This window comes from Tiliqua scincoides, chromosome 2, assembly GCF_035046505.1.
Source record: "Tiliqua scincoides isolate rTilSci1 chromosome 2, rTilSci1.hap2, whole genome shotgun sequence".
In the NCBI taxonomy this organism is placed as follows: domain Eukaryota; kingdom Metazoa; phylum Chordata; class Lepidosauria; order Squamata; family Scincidae; genus Tiliqua; species Tiliqua scincoides.
In genome coordinates, this window is record NC_089822.1 from 267,908,294 (window position 1) to 267,929,606 (window position 21,313).

General features: G+C 50.7%; 1 protein-coding gene across 1 annotated transcript; it reads left to right on the forward strand.

Moving 5' to 3' along the window:
* The first annotated feature begins 7,120 nt into the window (after positions 1-7,120).
* LOC136639170 (zinc finger protein 572-like) lies at positions 7,121-20,543 on the forward strand. The gene is made up of 7 exons (XM_066613177.1): positions 7,121-7,360; positions 14,054-15,054; positions 15,544-15,673; positions 16,566-17,334; positions 19,650-19,685; positions 19,763-19,856; positions 20,179-20,543. Exons 4-7 carry the CDS (start codon positions 16,637-16,639, stop codon positions 20,386-20,388), a joined length of 1,038 nt encoding a protein of 345 aa, XP_066469274.1. The 5' UTR covers positions 7,121-7,360; positions 14,054-15,054; positions 15,544-15,673; positions 16,566-16,636; the 3' UTR covers positions 20,389-20,543.
* Positions 20,544-21,313: the final 770 nt, after the last annotated feature.

The following is a 21,313-nucleotide window of genomic DNA, read 5'->3' on the forward strand; positions in this document are numbered from 1 at the left end:
GGCTGGTGCCCCCCGAACTCCAGCCCCTGACTGGGGTCCAGCGAAGCCTTCTCTGGGGAGTCAGCCCCAGTTTCCAACAGCGCCCCCTGCACAGAAACAGGAGTCAGGATCTGGGCAGGGAACAGGGAAGGAGGCTGGCAAAGGGGTGGGCGGGGCAAGTGGACAAGTCCCCACTCCGGGATGATTTCCCCCTGAAAGCTCTGCAAGCGCCCTTGGTGTGCTGCCCTGTCTGGAGCCACTGGCGGCAGAGCCCGCGGGGCCCCTGGTTGTGGGCGGCATCGGGGCCCTGGATCCTCTGCACCAGCTTCTGCCAGAACTCCTTGTCCCTTTCGGAGTCTGCTTCCTCCCTCTGGGGTCCCTGCCCCAAGGCGCCTCCACAGCACTTCTCCAGATGCTGACAGGCAGGACAGCTGAGCCTGGCGGGTCAAGACTTGGTCAGGAACAGACTCTGGAGGCCCCACAGGAGGGTCCCTGCCAAGCCCGCAGGAAGACCGGGAGGAGCTGGAGCCAGCAAGGCGGGGCAGGCGGGACAGATCAGGGGGCCTGGGGAGGCTCCTTCCTGGCAGCCCGAGGCGGGGGGGGGAATAGCTCTCATCTGCCCCATCACAGGACGCGGCTGTGCATCTGGGGGGGGAAGTGAGTTGCAAGAAGGAAGCAGGCAGTGAGCAGTGCGGGGGTGTCTTGGGCGGGGGTCTGGCCGGGCTACGGAGGGGGCGGGGGTGCAGGAGCCCCGCCGGACTGGTCCTTCCCGGGGGGCTTTGGAGGCCCGGTCCCCCTTACCTGCAGCCCGCTGTCCTCCGCCCGCCTCGTCCTCCTCTTCCGCAGCGCTCCCGGCCGCGGCTGCCGCCTACTGGTGCAGGCGGAGCGGGAGGACCGGTGCCTGCGGGCGATGAGCCGCGCCTGCCTGCCCGCCCGGCCCGGGGGCTTCCCGAGCAGAGCCAGGGCGGACTGGAGGCTCCTCGCGGCAGGGACTGGAGCTGCCCTCGCCCTCCTGCAACCTGTGCGGGGAACGGGCTGGGGAAGGGCCTGAGCACGCGCCCAGCCTGCACGCGTGAAGCAGCCCCAGTGCAGCTCCCTCCGGGAGTCCCGCCCCTCCAGCAGCGCCCTCTGCCCTCCTGCCCGCCGTCCTGGGCAGTGCCACTAAGCCAAAGCGCCCGCGAGGGTCGTCCAGCGCCACTGAGGGCCAGGAGTGGAGGGGCTCGTGGGCCGTGAGGGAGCAGCGCATGCAGGTCCTGGAGCCAGCGCCAGTCCCGGGCCGGAGCATCTCCCACTGACGCCGCTTCACACTAAGTTGGGGTCCTTCGGCACATCCCGGCACTCCAGCTTGATTCGAGTTGTGCCAAACTGGCTTTGAACCAGTCTGGTGAGAGCTGCGTGTGCCACAAGCGTGCCCTGAAAACACAACGTGTCCCGTGGCTGAAGGTCCCTGATCTGCTGCTATATCTAAACATAAGAGCAGCAGAAGAGCCCCACTGAATCAGGCCAAAGACCCATCTAGTCCAGCTTCCTGTATCTCACAGCGCCCCACCAAATGCCCCAGGGAGCACACAAGACAGCAAGAGACCTGCATTCTGGTGTCCTCCCTTGCATCTGCCATTCTGATGTAGCCCATTTCTAAAATCAGGAGGTTGCACATGCACATCATGGCTTGTACCCCGTAATGGATTTTTCTTCCAGAAATCTGTCCAATCCCCTCTTAAAGGCATCCAGGCCAGATGCTGTCACCACATCCTGTGTCAAGGAGTTCCACAGACTAATTACATGCTGGGCACAGAAAGTTGGGAGAGAATCAATTTACATTTAACATTTGAATAAATTTACATAAATGAATTTATTAGAGATTTACTTATATAAATGAATGACAGTCTTGCAGTAGCTCAAGACCTATAAAAGGCCTTTCCTTCGCTGCTGCTGCTGCTGCATCACAGACGTGAAGTAGTAGTAAAGAAGTAGCAAGTAGTGGAGGGAGCCCTCGTCCCACAGCTCAGGCGAGAGGTCGAACAGTCATCCTCGCGGTGAGAGCAGTTGCGTCAGGCCAGCAAAGGCTCCAGCAAGTCTCCAGAGGGCCGTAGGCTCAGGGAGACTGGGGGCTGCCTGTGGGCCGGATTGGGAGCACCCAAGGGCTGCAAGTGGCCCCAGGATCTGTCCCCTGATCTGTCACAGACAGCTCAGAACCCACCAGCCATTCGTTTTCAGTCCCATTCACATGACCTCCTGATTTTAGAAATGGGCTATGTCAGAATGCCAGATACAAGGGAGGGCAGCAGAATGAGGTCTCTCTTATCTGGTGTGCTCCCTGGGGCATTTGGTGGGCCGCTGTGAGATACAGGAAGCTGAACTAGATGGGCCTATGGCCTGATCCAGTGGGGCTGTTCTTATGTTCTTACATTGAAATGCCCCTGCCATTTTGTGGCCCGTTTTCCCAGTTTGAAGAGGTCCTTCTGATGCTCCTCACAGTCTCTTCTGGTCTTCACCACTTGTAAAAGTTTGGTGCCATCTGCAAACATGGAAGCCTCGCTGCTTGACCCTGTCCCCAGGTCATTTATAAGGTCCAGTCCTATGCAGCCTTCCAGCACTGATGCCACTGCAATGCAGCCCCGCAGTGAGGAAAAAGGAAATCTTACCTGTGACTCTCCTGTTCTGGGAAGGGGGCGTGTGACCCACCACATAAGGATTGGTCCTTGTCTTCTCACCCCACGCAGCACATGCTGGGTGATCGACAGGGCAGGTAGACCAAAAATAGGCAGTCAGATCCTTCCCACCTTTCCGTTAATGGGAACTTCCTGCTGACTTACCTGTCTCTCAGTATATGGCTAACCGGCTTTGGTTCGAGTTCCAACATGGCACCGCCTCAGGCACAGAAGTATTCCCATTTTTCCAGCTTGACTGATCTAGACTGGGGATAGGCACCCTCCTCCTGCAGGAGGAGACCTGAACCAGTCCAGCCCTGCCTCCTGCAGAGGGAGGGGCAACCCACGTCCTGACGACTGCCCCCCCTTTTCTCTGAATTCCTTTTTCTCTGTATTCTCTGTAAAAAGAATTCCCTTTTCTCTGTAAGAGGGAGGGTGGAGCATTAGTCACACATAGGATGTGGCTGAACTGTATGTGAAGGTTGGGACCAGATTGGGTGTCATCAGGACACTGCCACCTTTACAGGACCTTTCTACCGAAGGTCACCTCCGCCAAGGCTGCCAGATCAATACAATAGTGCCTAGTGAAGGTATTAGGCAATGACCATATCTCCCCTTTGCAGATCTAATCGAGGGAAGCCACTCCTTCAAAGGTGGCCAACGTGGCAGCCCCCCCTCCCACCCCGGATGGAATAGGCCATAATCCCTGGGGATGGTTCCTTTCCCACGTCTAAGTAGGCCAACTCAGCTGCTAACTTCAGCCATCTGGAGATAGTGGCCCTGGATGCCTGCCTCCACTCAGCAGGCCCTTGAAACATAACAAAAAGGGGGTCAGTCCTCCTAAACCCCTTTCTGCGTTTCGTATAGCATCAAAGCGTCCTACGGACATCTAACATGTGCCAGGACCTCTCTTTCAGGTGCACTGGGTTGGGGCAAAATGAGGGCAGTACCAGCTCCTGGGCCCAGTGAAACCAGGTGTTCATTTTCGGTTCAAAGGCCAGGTCCAGCCACAAAGAACAGCCCCACTGGATCTGGCCTTTGGCCCATCTAGTCCAGCTTCCTGTACCTCACAGTGGCCCACCAAGCTTTGGTTTGGATTGACCAAGAGAGCCCCCAGTCTGAGACCCACCTGGCTGAGGTGACCACTACCAGGAGGATGGTCTTTAGCGTTGGCTCTCAGAGCAGAATCTTGGCCATTGGCTTGAAAGGTGGGGACTTGAGGGCCGCCAGTACCCTGTGGAGGTCCCAACTGGGGAACCTGTATACTATTGGCAGATTAAACTGGGCCATGCCCTTCAAGCATCTTTTGATGTGTGGCTGGGAGGCCACACTGTGGCCCAGACCCACCCCTAAATAATAATAATAATAATAATAATAATAATAATAATAATAATAATAATAATAATAATAATAATAATAATAATGGTATTTATATGACGCCTTTCTGGTCATCGGATGACTCCTGACTTTATTCAAGGTGGTTCACATAGGGTGTCTATCTCTAAACCCCAAAGGGGATTTTTACAATCACAGAAAGTAACAATTAGTCAAGGGGAGGGTCATCTTTTTTATGGCATTCTTTGGTTGATTATACTGCTCTTTGCTTATTGGTCAGTTCTGCAAGCATTGATTTCATTTACATCACCTCGGTTGCAGACTAGGGTGCAAGGACAGAGGGGGAACTGTACCAAAGGAACAAGGAATCCATTTCCAGGTTTGAACTGCATCTTGATGTTCAGACTGATGTTGGTGTTCAGTTTTGTAAAACTGTCCATTTAACTAATGTGCTCTCCCACATTAAATGTGTTCTGTTGTGAAATGTTTACACGTTTTTAAAATTTGCTTACTAAACGCAGACCTCCACCCTATGGCCAAAGAAGCTTTTGGGTGGTCCTCAGTATTGTGTTGTTGTTGGCAACCTTCAGTCTCGAAAGACTCTGATATCGCGCTCTGAATGGTGGTTCTGGAACAGCGTCTAGTGTGGCTGAAAAGACCAATTCGGGAGTGACAATCTCTTTCACACTGGGAGCAAGTGCAGTCTGTCCCTGGTCTGTTTCCCTGGCTGTGGGCCTTCCTTCTTTGCCTCTTTGCCTCAGTCTGTTGGCCAAGTGTCTCTTCAAACTGGGAAAGGCCATGCTGCACAGCCTGCCTCCAAGCGGGCCGCTCAGAGGCCAGGGTTTCCCACTTGTTGAGGTCCATCCCTAAGGCCTTCAGATCCCTCTTGCAGATGTCCTTGTATCGCAGCTGTGGTCTACCTGTAGGGCGCTTTCCTTGCACGAGTTCTCCATAGAGGAGATCCTTTGGGATCTGGCCATCATCCATTCTCACGACATGACCAAGCCAACGTAGGCATCTCTGTTTCAGCAGTGCATACATGCTAGGGATTCCAGCACGTTCCAGGACTGTGTTGTTAGGAACTTTGTCCTGCCAGGTGATGCCGAGAATGCGTCGGAGGCAGCGCATGTGGAAAGCGTTCAGTTTCCTCTCCTGTTGTGAGCGGAGAGTCCATGACTTGCTGCAGTACAGAAGTGTACTCAGGACGCAAGCTCTGTAGACCTGGATCTTGGTATGTTGCGTTAGCTAACTCTGCTTTAAAGAATACTCTGGTAAACAGAAGGGCACCCTGGTGGAACTTGTGAATGTTATGGCAGCGCATGTGAATGTGGAGGCAGCGCATGTGGAAAGCATTCAGTTTCCTCTCCTGTTGTGAGCAAAGTGTATCCTCAGTATCAGTACAACGTTAAATGCTATCTCTTAGCATCAAATTTGCTGCAGAAGGTCCACAGGTGTGCTGCAGTTGAAAATAGCTGAAAAACTCTGTTTCTAGGGTAACTGTTTGTATTAACGCAGTGTTTCTCAAACTGTGGGTCATGAGACAATTTCAGGTGGGTCTCCATTCATTTCAATATTTTATTTTTAATACATTAGCCTTGATGCTACCCTGATAAGTGACTGCATTTGGGGAAATGTCACAGATCTGTATGTTTGAACAGGCTACTATGAAGATGCTTTTAACAGTGATAGTAAATGGGACTTACTCCTTGGTAAGTGTGAGTAGGATTGCAGCCTAGGATTGTTAAAAATTTTCCTGTTTGATTATGTCACTTCCGGTCATGACATCACTTCTGGTGCGTCCTGACAGATTCTCATTCTAAAAAGTGGGTCCCGGTGCTAAAGGAGCGAGAATCACTGTAGTAATGAATTGTCTGTTCCTCCAGCAGCCCAGAGCCCTAGAAACAGCAAACCCTGGGCGCGTCTCCAGGAAGCCAGAAGTGACATCACAAGAGGCTAAGACTATAGAGAACACAATAGAGGTCAGTTGTATGTGAGAAGAAAAAAACTGAAAATCACTGGCTTAGAGGAATGTGCATATTTCAAAGAAAGAGATTGTCAGGATTGTTCTATTTATTGAATCTGGGAATCTAAGAAAGCACTAGGATTTTGACTCTGCTATGGAATAATTGAGATAAAATTAAATAAATATTGGATAAGTGCAATGAAGAAAAAGCATAATTATAATGGCTTGACAATGTATGTTGGGCTTTTTGTTGTTCTGTTTGGTTTTAATGCGTTCACTTATTGTTGTGATACACTGTACATTTTATTTTGGAGCTTTGTAAACCTTCTTGGACATTTGCTTTGGCATGGAAAAGGCGGGATATAAATTTTTTCAAATGAATAAATAAAAGGGTAAAACTAAAGGTGATATTTGCATATTTGTTACTAATGGAGTTAAAGCCCAATACCATAGGAACATATTTTAAAACAAATGACTATATGCAAATTGTAGGAGAGAGAGAGAGATCGATCAGAAAAGGCCATCAAATGTTTCCCAAGCAAATATGCAGCCTGGTAAGGAGTGTGTATGTGTTGGGGGGGGGGCCTAGTCATAGCCAGTGACATAGCTAGAGCGGGTGCAAAGCATTAAGAGAAGTCCTTCTCTTCTCTGGAGCCATTCTCCCCTCCTTTGGAGCCCCCCACCTGGAATGGCTTGAAGGGGGTAGAGAAAGGGACTGCTTGCATGCCACATTGAAGCTCCCTGCAAAACTTAACACTTTGCCCCCCTCTAGCTACGCCACTGGTCATAGCTATGGCATGCACACAAACCCACAACTGGTGACACTAATTGACAAGTCTGTGAAAAGTGAACATATGGAATGATATAAAAAGTGATGTGTTTATCTTTTGGATTTATATGCCCCCCTCTCCCAGGGGTCCAGAGTGCTTCCTGGGGCTTTTCTTTTCATAGCCTTGTCCCCAAGAGGCTCGCAGTTTAAGTAATTGATCAGAATGCAAGGTCAGAAGAAGAGCCTGGAGCTGCTGGTGCTCAGGAAGGCGGCCTGAGTTTGGAGCACATCAAGCCAACCCCAAAGACTCCCCCTCCCCGCACAGCTCTTGCTGCCGAGGACTACAGTTCCCAGGAGCCCCTGCGAGAGCCAAGGAAATTCGCAATAGCATGCAAAGTGGTTTTTTAGCAAATGCAAAGCCAGCCTAAAGTGGCAAGTAGGGGGGAGCGATTGCCCTCCGAGCAGCCCCCAACTTCAGTCCCGCAGCAGCAATTTTCCAGCGAAGGGGGAGGCTGCCCCCCCCGCCAGTCGAGCGAACCCCTCCCGCAGTGTTCCCTCCCAGGGAAAGGGGTGCTTTTGAATGCACTTTTTCTCCGGGAGAGGCAGCTGCGCTTTGCGGGAGCCTGGTCCGGATCCTGATCTGGAGCCTGATCCCCTTTGGGGGTAAGTGGAAGGGAGGGGGAGACCCACAACTCAGCAGTGGGGAAAGCCCTGGTTGGGGCGGAGGCTACTCCAGGTGATCAGTGCACCCTTGGCTGTTTTGCAGTTTGGGGGCACAACTCCAGGCCTTTCCAAGGTCACAAGGTCTTTCCCTGCCCCGGGGCAGGAGATCTTTTCAGAGATTTAACATCAAATATGTTAGAAGCAGGAAACCCGCCAGAGAAGCAGTTGGCCCTCTGGATGGTGAGGGAGGGAAAGGGGAGATAAAAGGAGACTTAGAGATGGCAGAGAAATTAAATGAGTTCTTTGCATCTGTCTTCGCGGCAGAAGACCTCGGGCAGATACCGCTGCCCGAACGGCCCCTCCTGACCGAGGAGTTAAGTCAGATAGAGGTTAAAAGAGAAGATGTTTCAGACCTCATTGATAAATTAAAGATCAATAAGTCACCGGGCCCTGATGGCATCCACCCAAGGGTTATTAAGGAATTGAAGAATGAAGTTGCAGATCTCTTGACTAAGGTATGCAACTTATCCCTCAAAACGGCCACGGTGCCAGAAGATTGGAGGATAGCAAATGTCCCGCCTATCTTTAAAAAGGGAAAGAGGGGGGACCCGGGAAACTACAGGCCGGTCAGCCTAACATCCATACCGGGTAAGATGGTGGAATGCCTCATCAAAGATAGAATCTCAAAACACATAGACGAACAGGCCTTGCTGAGGGAGAGTCAGCATGGCTTCTGTAAGGGTAAGTCTTGCCTCATGAACCTTTTAGAATTCTTTGAAAAGGTCAACAGGCATGTGGAAGCTGGAGAACCTGTGGACATTACATATCTGGACTTTCAGAAGGCGTTCAATACAGTCCCTCACCAAAGGCTACTGAAAAAACTCCACAGTCATGGAATTAGAGGACAGGTCCTCTCCTGGATTGAGAACTGGTTGAAGGCCAGGAAACAGAGAGTGGGTGTCAATGGGCAATTTTCACAATGGAGAGAGGTAAAAAGCGGTGTGCCCCAAGGATCTGTCCTGGGACAGGTGCTCTTCAACCTCTTCATAAATGACCTGGAGACAGGGTTGAGCAGTGAGGTGGCTAAGTTTGCAGATGACAACAAACTTTTCCAAGTGGTGAAGACCAGAAGTGATTGTGAGGAGCTCCAGAAGGATCTCTCCAAACTGCCAGAATGGGTAGCAAAATGGCAGATGCGTTTCAATGTAAGTAAGTGTAAGGTCTTGCACATTGGGGCAAAAAAATCAAAACTTCACATATAGGCTGATGGGTTCTGAGGTGTCTGTGACAGATCAGGAGAGGGATCTTGGGGTGGTGGTGAACCAGTCGATGAAAGTGTCGACCCAATGTGCGGCAGCAGTGAAGAATTCTATGCTTGGGATCATTAATAAAGGTATTAAGAACAAAACGACTAATATTATAATGCCGTTGTACAAATCTATGGTAAGGCCACACCTGCAGTATTGTGTCCAGTTCTGGTCACCACATCTCAAAAAGGACATAGTGGAAATGGAAAAGGTGCAAAAGAGAGCGACTAAGATGATTACGGGGCTGGGGCACCTTCCTTACGAGGAAAGGCTACGGCGTTTGGGCCTCTTCAGCCTAGAAAAGAGACGCCTGAGGGGGGACATGATTGAGACATACAAAATTATGCAGGGGATGGACAGAGTGGATAGGGAGATGCTCTTTACACTCTCACATAATACCAGAACCAGGGGACATCCACTAAAATTGAGAGTTGGGTGGGTTAGGACAGACAAAAGAAAATATTTCTTTACTCAGCGTGTGGTTGATCTGTGGAACTCCTTGCCACAGGATGTGGTGACAGCATCTGGACAGCATCAGACAGCAAAAGGGGATTGGACAGATTTGTGGAGGAAAAATCCATTACGGGTTACAAGCCATGATGTGTATGTGCAACCTCCTGATTATAGAAATGGGCTATGTCAGCATGCCAGTGCAAGGGAGGGCACCAGGATGCAGGTCTGTTATCCCGGTGTGCTCCCTGGGGCATTTGGTGGGCCGCTGTGAGATACAGGAAGCTGGAGTAGATGGGCCTATGGCCTGATCCAGCGGGGCTGTTCTTATGTTCACTGTGGGGCATCTGTGAGCGGGAGGGGCCACTTACACAGCACTTGCAATACTTACCAAACTACTATGCCACACTACTGCCTGGGATGAGAGCAAGCTCCAGAGACACACAGGAGGATTTACTTCTTTGCAGACATGCACAGTATTGCCCTTGTGATGGTTCACCTGAGATTCTGGGGCCTGGATCACATGCTCTACTCCTGGGCTGGGGCCCCTTCACAAACATTCACGGGCTGGTAGGAGTGCCTGGTGCTGCCTTACCGGCCCCTCTCCATAAGCCCTGCGTTTCTTATTCTGAGGAGCAGCCACTCCCTGGGTCTTTCCCAGCCCTGTTGTGCCACCGGTTGAACCTGGGCTCTTGCACGTGCAAAGTGTGTGCCTCACACCTTCTGCTGAGTCAGGCCATTTGTCCCCTGCACCCAGTGTTGCCTACTTTGGCTGCCAGCAGCTCTTGGGCAGAGAAAAGCTATTCCTGGCCCTGGTGTCTGAGATGCCAAGGGTCATACCTGGGACCTTCTCTGTGTGATGCATGTGCTTAGACCAGTGTTTCTCAATTTGTGGGTCAAGACCCACTAGGGTGGGTTGTAAGCCAGTTTCAGGTGGGTCCCCATTCATTTCAATATTTTATAGTTTGTGGAACTCTTTGCCACAAGAAGTAGTGATGGCACCTTGCCCGGATGCCTTTAAGACGGGATTGGACAAATTTCTGGAGGAGAAGTTCATTATGGGTTACAAGTCATAGTAGGTCTGTGCAAGCTCTTGGTTTTAGAGGCAAGCTGCCTCTGGGGAGGGCACCAGGGCGCAGGTTGTGTCTGTTGTCTTGTGTGTTCCCTGGGGCATTTGGTGGGCCACTGTGAGATACAGGAAGCTGGACTAGATGGGCCTTTGGTCTGATCCAGCAGAGCTCTTCTTGTGTTCTTACATTCTTAATATATTATTTATTTACTATTTATTAGGCTTGATGCTGCTATGGTATATGATTGCATTTGGGGAGATGTTACAGACCTGTACTTTTAACAAGCTACTATGTATATGCTTTTAACAATGTTAGTAAATGGAACTTACTCCTGGGTAAGCGTGGGTAGGATTGCAGCCGAGGATTGTTCAAAATTTTCCTGCGTGGTGATGTCATTTCCGGTCACGACATCACTTCCAGTGGGTCCTGACAGATTGCCATGCTAAAAGTTGGGTCCTGGTACTAAAGGAGTGAGAACCACTGGCTTAGGGCCCAATCCTCTCCAAATTTCCAGCACTGGTGCAGCCGCAATGCAGTCCCAAGGTAAGGGAACAAATGTTCCCATACCTTGAGGAGCCCTCTATGACTGCCTCCCACCACAGGATGCAGGGCATGCCCCATTGACTCGGCTGCTCCGGCCTTGGAAAATTGGAGAGGATTGGGTCCTTAGACAGCTCCCTTGCACGTTTTAAAAGATTAGTTCCTGCCTCTTTCCTTACTGCATGAGCTCAATGCTGATTTCAAGATTTAGAGTAGCAATTTTCAACCAGTGTGCCATGGCCAGAGCCTCTGGGAGGAATTTTATCAGGGGTTACAAAGCTTCTTTTGGGCCCCTTTGCAAAGCCAGAAGGGTGAAACAGAGTGGGAGAGGGTGGTGATGGGTGAGCACAATGGAGGCAGGGAGGGGCAAAACAAGGTTGGGGAACACTCCTTCATACCAAGCACATCCACAAGCCAATGAGCTATTGTAGCCAGTGGCGTCACTAGGATTTGTGTCACCCGGTGCGGGAGGCCTGCGCATCACCCCATGCAGTGGGTGGGGCAACGCCCCAGGTGGTGGGTGTGGTGATGTTCCATCGCCCCGCCCCCACTGTTTTTTTGGTTGTACCTTTTGTTAGAACACAGACATTTCAATGTGGTTTGTTTCATTGCATTCTGCATGAAATTACGCATTGATTGATATATAACATGATGGTTTTATTCCTCCAAATTCCAATCAAAACTTAGTGATTTTGAAAACTTGTAGAGTCTCTCTCTCTCTCTCACACACACACACACGCACGCACACACCCCGTGTCAACTTACTAACAACTTATTGCAGCAGTTCTCAAACTTTTAGCACTGGGACCCACTTTTTAGAATGACAATCTGTCCAGGACCCATTGGAAGTGATGTCATGGCCGGAAGTGACATCATCAAGCAAATTAAAATAAATAATTATAAATAATTAAATTAAAATGAAAGAAATAATTAAATAAGGGGGAGCCAGTCCTGTTCCACCAAGTGAATCTACTCTGGAGTAAGTCCCATCGTGGTCAATGGGGGTTTACTCTCAGGAAAGTGTGGGTAGAATTGCAGCCTGTGAGTCCAGTCCTATGCATGTCTACTCTGAAGTAAGTCCTATTGTGGTCAATGGAGCTTACTCTGTAGTCTGCCTGCAATAACGCCCCCCCCCCAAAAAAAAAGAATCAGTGAGATTTCCAGCCCTCCCAGTGCCCAGTTTAAAGTTCTTCTAAAGACCCACCTGGCTTTGCAAGTGCAAAACAGAAAACTTTCCCCTTACCAGCTGAAGCCTCTTTTTTGTCCTTTTTAGTGGGGGGGGGGGGGGAGACTGCCTTCTGGAGCATCTCCAGCTCCATCAGATCAGGACCATTCTGGTGTCTTCACATTCTCCTTTGCCTGACCTTACCAGCAGCCAAGGCATGTCTGCCTACTCATGAGTAAACACGAGGTGAGGCTGTTTGCTTTCCCTAGGGCTCAATAGACTGCAGCTGCAAGGGAGGGGGGGAGGGACCTCCTTCTCCCTTTTGTGTTTTTGGGGGCTGCATTCATTGGATCAGGACCATTCTGGTGTCCTTGGAGTCCTTGCAGCCTGCCCTTTCCGACGGACTATGGCAAGTATGCCTACTCGCGAGTAAACGCGCAGTACGACTCACTTTCACTTTCCATAGGGCTCCATGCATTTTTTCCTTCCAGTTTTTTGGCCATAACTTTTGAACGAAAGGAGCGATTTCAATTCTGGTTTTTGCACTGTGCCCCGCTGGCCATTCCACATCCAACGGTGTATGGCACGATGCAGTAGCTCCCAACCCCGTGATGTTAGCACGTCCTCCCCCCAGGGCGTGTCACCCTCCCCCCCCGCGCATCACCTGGTGCGGCCTGCACCCCCCGTACCCCCTAGTGACACCAGTGATTGTAGCAGATTGTAGTTTTCTCCCAGATTGTAGTTTTCTCCCAGATTTGACACTGTGTTAAGGAGTGTCATGTATATTGTATTGTATTGGCAACCTTCAGTCTCGAAAGACTATGGTATCGCGCTCTGAAAGGTGGTTCTGGCACAGCGTCTAGTGTGGCATGTATGGCCCAGCATATATGGCTTGCCAGTACCTGCAGCCCCACACTCGTGATAGTGTCCCCAGCATCCCGTGCAGGTAACAAGTCTGAATAGATAGGGAGATGTAAGATCCCAGGAAATTTCTGGGCTCCCTCCTTTGACTCCTGGCCCCCTTTTTGACTCTGGGCCCAGGTACAAATTACCCCCTTTACCCCCCTCTCCTAGGCTCTGGCCATGGCACACTGGTGTGCCACAAAAGGTCTGCAGGTGTGCCATGGGAGTTTGGAGCTCAGCAGTTAAAAATAACTGAACTACCTAAAGTAATGAATCTGCTCTGCTAGCGGAGGAAGAGAGAGAGACAATTCATTACTACAGACAGTTGCGTGGAAACAGAGCTACAGAACCCAAAAGAGTCTCCTGGAAGTGACATCACAAGAGGCGAAGACCATAGATCAGTGTGCCATGAGAAGGGGGAAAAGGTTGAAAATTGCTGATTTAGAGAATCTATGGAGCAAGAGGGGTTTCATCCATTCCCATGACCTCCAACCTTCTTGGGTACCCCATATGATACAAGATACAAAGGATCTCCTCTATGGAGAACTTGTGCAAGGAAAGCGCCCTACAGGTAGACCACAGCTGCCATACAAGGACATCTGCAAGAGGGATCTGAAGGCCTTAGGAGTGGACCTCAACAGGTGGGAAACCCTGGCCTCTGAGCGGCCCGCTTGGAGGCAGGCTGTGCAGCATGGCCTTTCCCAGTTTTTTTTTGTTGTTTTTTTTTTTGTTTTTTTTTTTTTGGATAAGAGTCACTTGGCCAACAGTCTGAGGCAAAGAGGCAAAGAAGGAAGGCCCATAGCCAGGGAGACAGACCAGGGACAGACTGCACTTGCTCCCAGTGTGGAAGGGATTGTCACTCCTGAATTGACCTTTTCAGCCACACTAGATGCTGTTCCAGAAACACCATCCAGAGCGCGATACCAGAGTCTTTCGAGACTGAAGGTTGCCAACACATGATACAAAAAGAGCACCACTTGGTCTGATCCAGCAAAACATAATTTTATAAATGGTTAGATAACTCAAGGTAGGCAGGCTGTTTGTAGCAAAACAGAACCTCTGTTTGTAGCAAAACAGAACCTAGAAAGTCTACCTATAAATGCAAGACGCTGGGGGCAAGCAATAGGGAGTACCATCTTCATCATCTTATTCTCATGGTTTGCTTTGTCCCCCAAATCATTTCACAGGGAAGAAAGGAAACAATAGCTGCCCTCAAAGCCACCTCTTTCTCATTCTTGTGCCATCCTTTTTCCCACAGGCAGAAATCTTCAAGCCACTTTGACCTCCATATTCTCTCCCTTTCCACATTTGTCACCCTGAAGCATCCAGAGGTGTAATCCATAAGAGGGGAAACCGCCCAGGGAGAAAGCCAGATGCTCTGCAGTTGAATCTCTGCCATTCGCAGCCAGTGTCCAGGAGAGTCTTTGCGTGTTTTGCCACAATATGGAGGCAGAGCCAAGGAGGCAGCCAGACTTCCAATTCCAGGCTGTCCTCAAGCAGTGGGTGTCTCTCGGCATGAAAACAGAGGAGCAGGACCCAGGAGGCCCTACACCGTGGGAGGAAGCTGAGGGAGCAGGTAAAGCTCTCCCTTGTGTTGTCCGAGCTGGGAGCATCCAGGAATTCTCACAGAAGACTCCAGGTGAACAGGTGAAACAGGAACCAGAGGAGGGGCTGCTTCAGCACTGGGAGGTCCAGTGGCAGGAGTTCCTGAAGACAGTGGAGTCTCCTCCTGTCAGGCTGGAAATACCCCAGCTGCTGGAAGAGCCTGCCCCGTGGGACGACACCAAGGCCTTCCTGGCCTCCTACGAGCAGGTGGCTGAAGCCTGCCGGTGGCCCAAGGATGAGTGGGTGGCCCGACTCCTGCCTGCTCTCAGCGGAGAAGCCGAGCAGGCCTTTAGCAGGCTGGAGGCCAAGGACAGAGAGGATTATGGAAAGTGAAGGCAGCCATCTTGCGGCAGGATACTCTGGCCAGGGAGAGGTGGTGTCATCACTTTAGGCATTTCTGCTACCAGGAGTCCGAGGGGCCCAGGGGGGCTTACAGCCAGCTCAGGGAGGTTTGCCACCGGTGGCTGAAAGTCAAGCGACACACCAAGGAGCAGATCCTGGAGCTGCTGATCCTGGAGCAGTTGCTGACCATCCTGCCGGTGGAGATCCAGAGCTGGGTCAGGGAATGTGGCCCAGAGACCTGCTCCCAGGCAGTGGCCCTGGCCGAGGAGTTCCTGCAGATGCAACGGGGAAGCCAAGAGGCAGGAAAAACAGGTGAGCAGAGACCTCCTGCTTGTCCTGTGGTGTTTCCCGGGATGGGAAGGACATTTTCAGTTCTTCCCCATGGAAGACAGTCAAACCCTTCTTTGTGCACCTCCTTGGAAGGGATCCTCAGTGCTTCTTAAGGACCAGCGGTGTTTGGGGAAACGGCTGTGACTTCCTTGGGAGCAGAGGTGGCTTGCGTGAGGAGGCAAACATGCAATGGCAGGGTACCTGCAGGAGGCTCCAGGGTCAAGGTTGGGCCGGGAAAGACCCTCCTGCTGGAAGCAAGAGAGTCTCTGCTGGCAGCCAGAGCAGCTGAACCAGACCCAAAATGAAGCATTTCAGCAGCATTTCAGTGTGCTCCCTGAGCCATCTGGTGGGTGACTGTGAGAGACAGAAAGCTGGACCAGATGGGCCTTTCGCCTGATCTAGCGGGGCTCTTGTGTTCAGAAGGCAACTTTGTGTGTTCCCTTGTGTCCGGAATCTTCTCTGTTGTTGCAGGGGCCAGCACCACTGAAGGAGGCAGCAGGGAGCTTCCCTGAATCCACGCAGGCTCTGTGTGACACAGAGCAGGGACAGCAGTACAGGGAGGCCAAGCAGGAGAGTGATGAAAGAGCTGTGAGCTCACAAGGTCAGTAAGCAGGCTGTGGCAATTCTGGGAAGCAGGCTCTCCCCCCCCCCAAGGGAAGCTGGGGGGGGGCTGGACTAGATGGGCCTATGGCCTGATCCAGTGGGGCTGCTCTTACGTTCTTATGGCTGCTCCATTCTTCATTCCTTTAGCCTCCACCGTAGTGATTGTCATTGTTTTTCTTCTCATGGCAAACTGACTTGTATAGACTGTGGTCTTCACCTCTTGTGATGTCACCTCTGGTTTCTAGGAGACTCTTCCAGGTCCTGTGGCTCTGTGACTAGGGCAACTGTCTGTAGTAATGAACTGTCTGTCCCTCTTCCTCCACCAGTAGAACTGTAGTAATAGACAATTTGTTACTACAGACAGTTGCCTTAGGCACAAAGCCACAGAAGGGTTTTTCAGCAATGTTCAAGTGCTGTGCTCCAAACTCCCAAGCACACCAACAGATTGCGGCCACTGGTGTACCTGGGGTGGACAGGGGGCAAATACCCCAGGGCAACACCCTATGGGGGGGTGCCACCGCAAACCCCCTACCACCTGTTTTTTGTTTTCTTCAGGTCTATTTACAGGGCCTTAGAAGACCTTCTGAGGCCTATGGAAAGCCTAAAAACATCACTTCTGGTTTTCGGCGAAAATCAGAAGTAATGTTTTTAGGTCTGTCAGAAGGCCAGTGGGGGCTGGAAACGTCTCAGAAAACCAGAAATGATGTTTTTAGACTTCCAGGCCAAATGAGGGGGCCAGCATTTTGTGGTCATGGCCCCAGACAGCACAGGGGCCAGGACTGCAGTTAGCTGCAACCCACCAGTTGAAAATCACTGTTGTGCATCAATGTGCACAGGGATGCAGAGTTAAACTCTTGGTTTTTGTTCTAAACAGTCACATTTAATTTCAGTGAATGACTGTGAAGAGGAAAAGAGTCTGCTGGAAAGACCTGATCAAAAAGAACCACCCCAAAGAAGAGCTATGAAGAATGTTTCCAACACCCCAAAAGAGGAGAATACCTCTGAGGAGCCAAGTGACCCACAGTGGCAGGGAGGGAGCCACCCACAGAACTGCCTGGGGGATTCTGTGTCTTGTGGGGCTCTCCCAAAATCCCACTCCAAAGCCTCGCTACTGCGGCAGCAGACAGCACTGAGGGGGTCCAAGGAATATCTGGAGCAGGGCTTGGGCCTTGTGCAGTACAACACGGTTGAAATCCAGGAAATCACGTATCAGAGTGAGGATAGAGAAGACCTTCACTGCAAGGTGAGACACCAGCAGATACACACTGGGGAGAAGCCGTACCAGTGCTCTTACTGCGGCAAGACCTTCAACCGCAGGTCACACCTGGTCACACACGAGAGAACCCACACAGGGGAGAAGCCATATGAATGCTCGTATTGTGGGAAGACGTTCATCCAGAGCTCTCATCTGATCCTGCATGAGAGGACGCACACTGGGGAGAAGCCGTACAAGTGCTGTGCCTGCGGAAAGAGTTTCAGCAGCACGTCAAACCTCCTTGCGCACGGGAGGACCCACACGGGGGAGAAGCCATACAAATGCACTGTGTGTGGGAAGGGCTTCATCAGCAAGTCCCACCTGATAAGGCATCGGAGGAATCACAGTGTGGAGAAGGCACCGGTGGAACAACCTGACCCAGGGAAAGGCTTCTGTCTAAGCTAGCTTCTTAGGGGACAGAGAGGAAGGGAGATAAGCCATATTGCAGCGTCCACCGTATTTCATGCGAGAGACAGTCCATGACCCCCTGGTTCAACCGTCATGGGGATTCAGCTCTGACTGGGGCTATTCCAGACCTGTCAGTTTCCGGGGGCTGATCCAGCACCCAACCAGCTCTGTCCTGGTTTCACATAGGAAAATGTCACTGTTCACATGAGCTGACTGTTGCCCAGTCACTGTTGCCCAGTCAAGTCAAGAACTCTTCAATGAATTGGTTTTATGCATTATGTAGTGTATACATTTGCATACAAGTAAAGAACAAGTGAAGAAATTAAGCAGCCTCTCTTTGTTCTTAGGGGGTGCAGATCAGCATAAAAGCAGGGGGGTGCCTCTTGTTTAAAGTTGATTTGTTTTGCTATGTAAACCACTTTGTGAACTACTTTTTGTTGAAAAGCAGTATATAAATATTTATTAATAATATTAAAGCAGTGATTTTCAGCTGGTGTGCCATAGCACATTGGTGTGCCACAAACTATGTTGGCAACCTTCAGTCTCGAAAGACTCTGGTATCACGCTCTGAATGGTGGTTCTGGAACAGTGTCTGGTGTGGCTAAAAAGGCCGATTCGGGAGTGACAATCCCTTCCACACTGGGAGCAAGTGCAGTCTGTCCCTGGTCTGTCTCCCTGGCTATGAGCCTTCCTTCTTTGCCTCTTTGCCTCAGTCTGTTGGCCAAGTGTCTCTTCAAACTGGGAAAGGCCATGCTGCACAGCCTGCCTCCAAGTGGGCCGCTCAGAGGCCAGGGTTTCCCACCTGTTGAGGTCCACTCCTAAGGCCTTCAGATCCCTCTTGCAGGTGTCCTTGTATCACAGCTGTGGTCTACCTGTAGGGCACTTTCCCTGCACGAGTTCTCCATAGAGGAGATCTGGCCATCATCCATTCTCACGACATGACCGAGCCAACGTAGGCGTTGCCTCAAAAGGTGCCACAAAAGGTTGCTGAAAATCACTGAAAAACTCTTCCAGGTCTGCTGTCCTGCTTCTAGATCAACTGTCTGTAGTAATAAATTGTAGTATCAAATATCTCTGCCAGCAAAGGAATAAGGATGAACAAATTGTTACTATAGACAGTTGCCCTCGAAACAGAGCAGCAGAAACCAGAAGAGTTTTTTTTAGCAATTTTCAACCACAGTGCCCCAAATTCACACGGCACACCTGCACATCTTTTGCAGTATACTGGCTGAAAATCACGGACATAGTGAGGAGCTCCTCATGTGAACTGCCTCTGAGCTCCCTAGAAGAAGAGTGAGGCACAAATATGATATATAGAAAATTTAATCATTAAATAATTTAAAAACGATTGTATCGAAAATAGAAAAAGAATCTTAACACTTCTCAGATCTTGTTCAAATGGGAAGAAACTGGTTACTTCCTTCTCAGACAATGTTCACAACTGAAAAGGGTTTCAACGAGGCAAGCCAGTTAGGTTGGATTTTAATAGGCAGCGGCCCAAGGAAGCTTCTCCAAGCAGACTTCCCCACTCTCTCTTCCTTGCAGCAGGACAGCAAAACCAGTGGCGTAGCTAGAGGGCGTACAAAGTACTCCGTTTGGGAGGTGCCTGAACAGCAAGCAGCCCCTTCCCTTTGTAGCCATTCCAGGCGATGGGAGCAAAATGGAGGCGGAACGCCTGGCTCCAAAGGGAAGGGGTAGAGGGAGGGGTCCGCTTGCACGGCACATTAAGGCCCCTGCAAAACGTAGTGCTTTGCACCCCTTCTAGCTACGCCACTGAGCAAAACATCTGTCTCTCCAAGACACATAAGCCAGTTCAGAGCATAAGGAAAATGCAAAAGTGTCCGTGGAGCGAACAGACCAAATTACTCAAGGAAGTGAGCCCAGCCACTTCTCCAGCTACTCCAGGCAGTCCTTGCGGTCCAAGAATGTGGAATGTTTTGTTATGTTTCTTCTGATCACTAACAAGCTGTGGAAACAACACTCCAGCAGGAGGCAAGGTGAATGAGGGAGGGAGAGATAGAGAGAGAGAGAATGTTTTCCCCACTTGAACCACCAACTAGGAGTAGGAAAGTGAAGTTGCAGGATAACTAATTGGCCTTTGGTGGACATAAATATGCATTGTAATTCTTAAGTCCCATTAAGTTCAATGGGATTCCCTCTCAGAAAAGTCTGTATAACACACCTGCAGAGTGACTTGTAATACCTTTGGCTCACCTTCTTGGAGATTCCCCCTAGTCACAAGTCCAGAGGCATGGAAGGGTCTCAGAGGCTGACATAACCCTCACACGACTCCCTCTCAACCCCCTCCCAGCCTGCAGAACACAGCTGAGGCCAACTGCCAGTCCAGGTACGTTGGCCTGGCAGAGTCCAGACATCTTGCTGCTCGCGACACTTGTTCACTCTCTGACAACAATGCCTGGAAAGGTCACCACTGTTGGATCAACCCGATTGCTCTTCTCATGGATTCCTCTTCTGCTCTGTCCTCTTTGCCCCTTTCCAACCCTGGAAGAAGAAGAAGGTGAGCAGTAGAGGCAAGCTGGTGAGCAGAGCTATGCGTGCCCTGTCCTGCCATCAGTCTGCTGCCTGAGGTGACTGCCTGAGTTGTCCTCAGGGAGTGCTGGCTTGGAAGCTGCGTGGGGAAGCAGAGCATGGGGGGAGGGGAGGCGGGCTGGGCTCAGGTGAGAGCTTGGAGATGGGGGCAGGAGGGGGTCGTTTTGCTGTCAGGCAGGGGCCAGGCGCCCCTCCCACCCTGCACCCCCCAGCACCCACCCAGCGAATGCCTCTCTTTTGCTCCCCCCACTCCTGGAATGCCTCCAAAGGGGAGAGGCCCCTGCAAAAAGGTGCCGGAACTCCGTTCCCCCCGTGTTCCATTAGAAAAAAAGCCCGGCTTGGAATGTGGAAAGAGCTTCAGTGCGAGTTCAAACCTCTCTAAGCATCAAAGAACCCACACAGGGGAGAAACCATATACATGCTTGGAGTGTGGAAAGAGCTTCAGTCAGAGCTCACACCTGACTCTGCATCTGAGAATCCACACAGAGGAGAAACCATAGAATTTCCTTGAGTGCAGAAAGAGCCTCAGGGTCTACCCATCCCTTACTTCTCGTGAACAATTTCACACTGGAGAGAAACCTTTGAAGTGTTTAGAGTGTGGTGAAAGATTCTTCCACAGGAGAAGCTTTAAGGCACATCAAGGTTTTACACACAGGATAGGGATCTCTTCAATGCTTTGGCTGTCAAATGAGTTTCGATCAGAGCACAAGCCTCTGCTTACATCAAGAAATCCACACAAGGACTCTTAGTACTGCTTGGAAAGAGTGTCGCCAGAGGTGGGGTGGCGCACCCTGTAAGCGGCGCCTCTTTGAGCCACCGGGATATGCAGATATCCTCTCAAGGACTCCTTTTGGCCTTGGAACAGCTTTGAAATCTCTGACGCTGTTCTGCAAAGAGAACCAGCTCTTGATCCGTTATCAGAAAACTAAGATCATGGCCTTTGCCAGGAGGCTCAAGAACCACTCATGGAAGTTCGAGGTTCATAAGATCGAGCAAGTGACCCACTTTAAGTATCTTGGTGTTATTATCTTGGAGTTATTTTCCATGCAAGTGGCTGTAGAAGGGCACACGGCAAATATGTGGCACTGAATGCTTAGAGAAGCTCCTCAGCCATTTATGCGCACTAAAGGAGACCGTTATTTCCCTATAGCTCTTCAATTATTTCAAGCAATGGTTCTGGCACAACCACTATATGGTGCTGGATCAGGGCCACTGACTCCAGAATGCATGCAGTCCAAATTCCTGAGCCCTGGGATTACCTCAAGGTATTTCCAATGCAGGAAGGTCTCCAAGCCTGGCCAGATTGAGGTGGAGGCCACAATGTGGATAACTGTCATGTTAGATGGGCTAAGATGGCCTTTTTGCCCAGCTGGCCTTGCTCCCTGAATCTTACAGGATGACTGCAAAGTACTTGGACAAAGACGG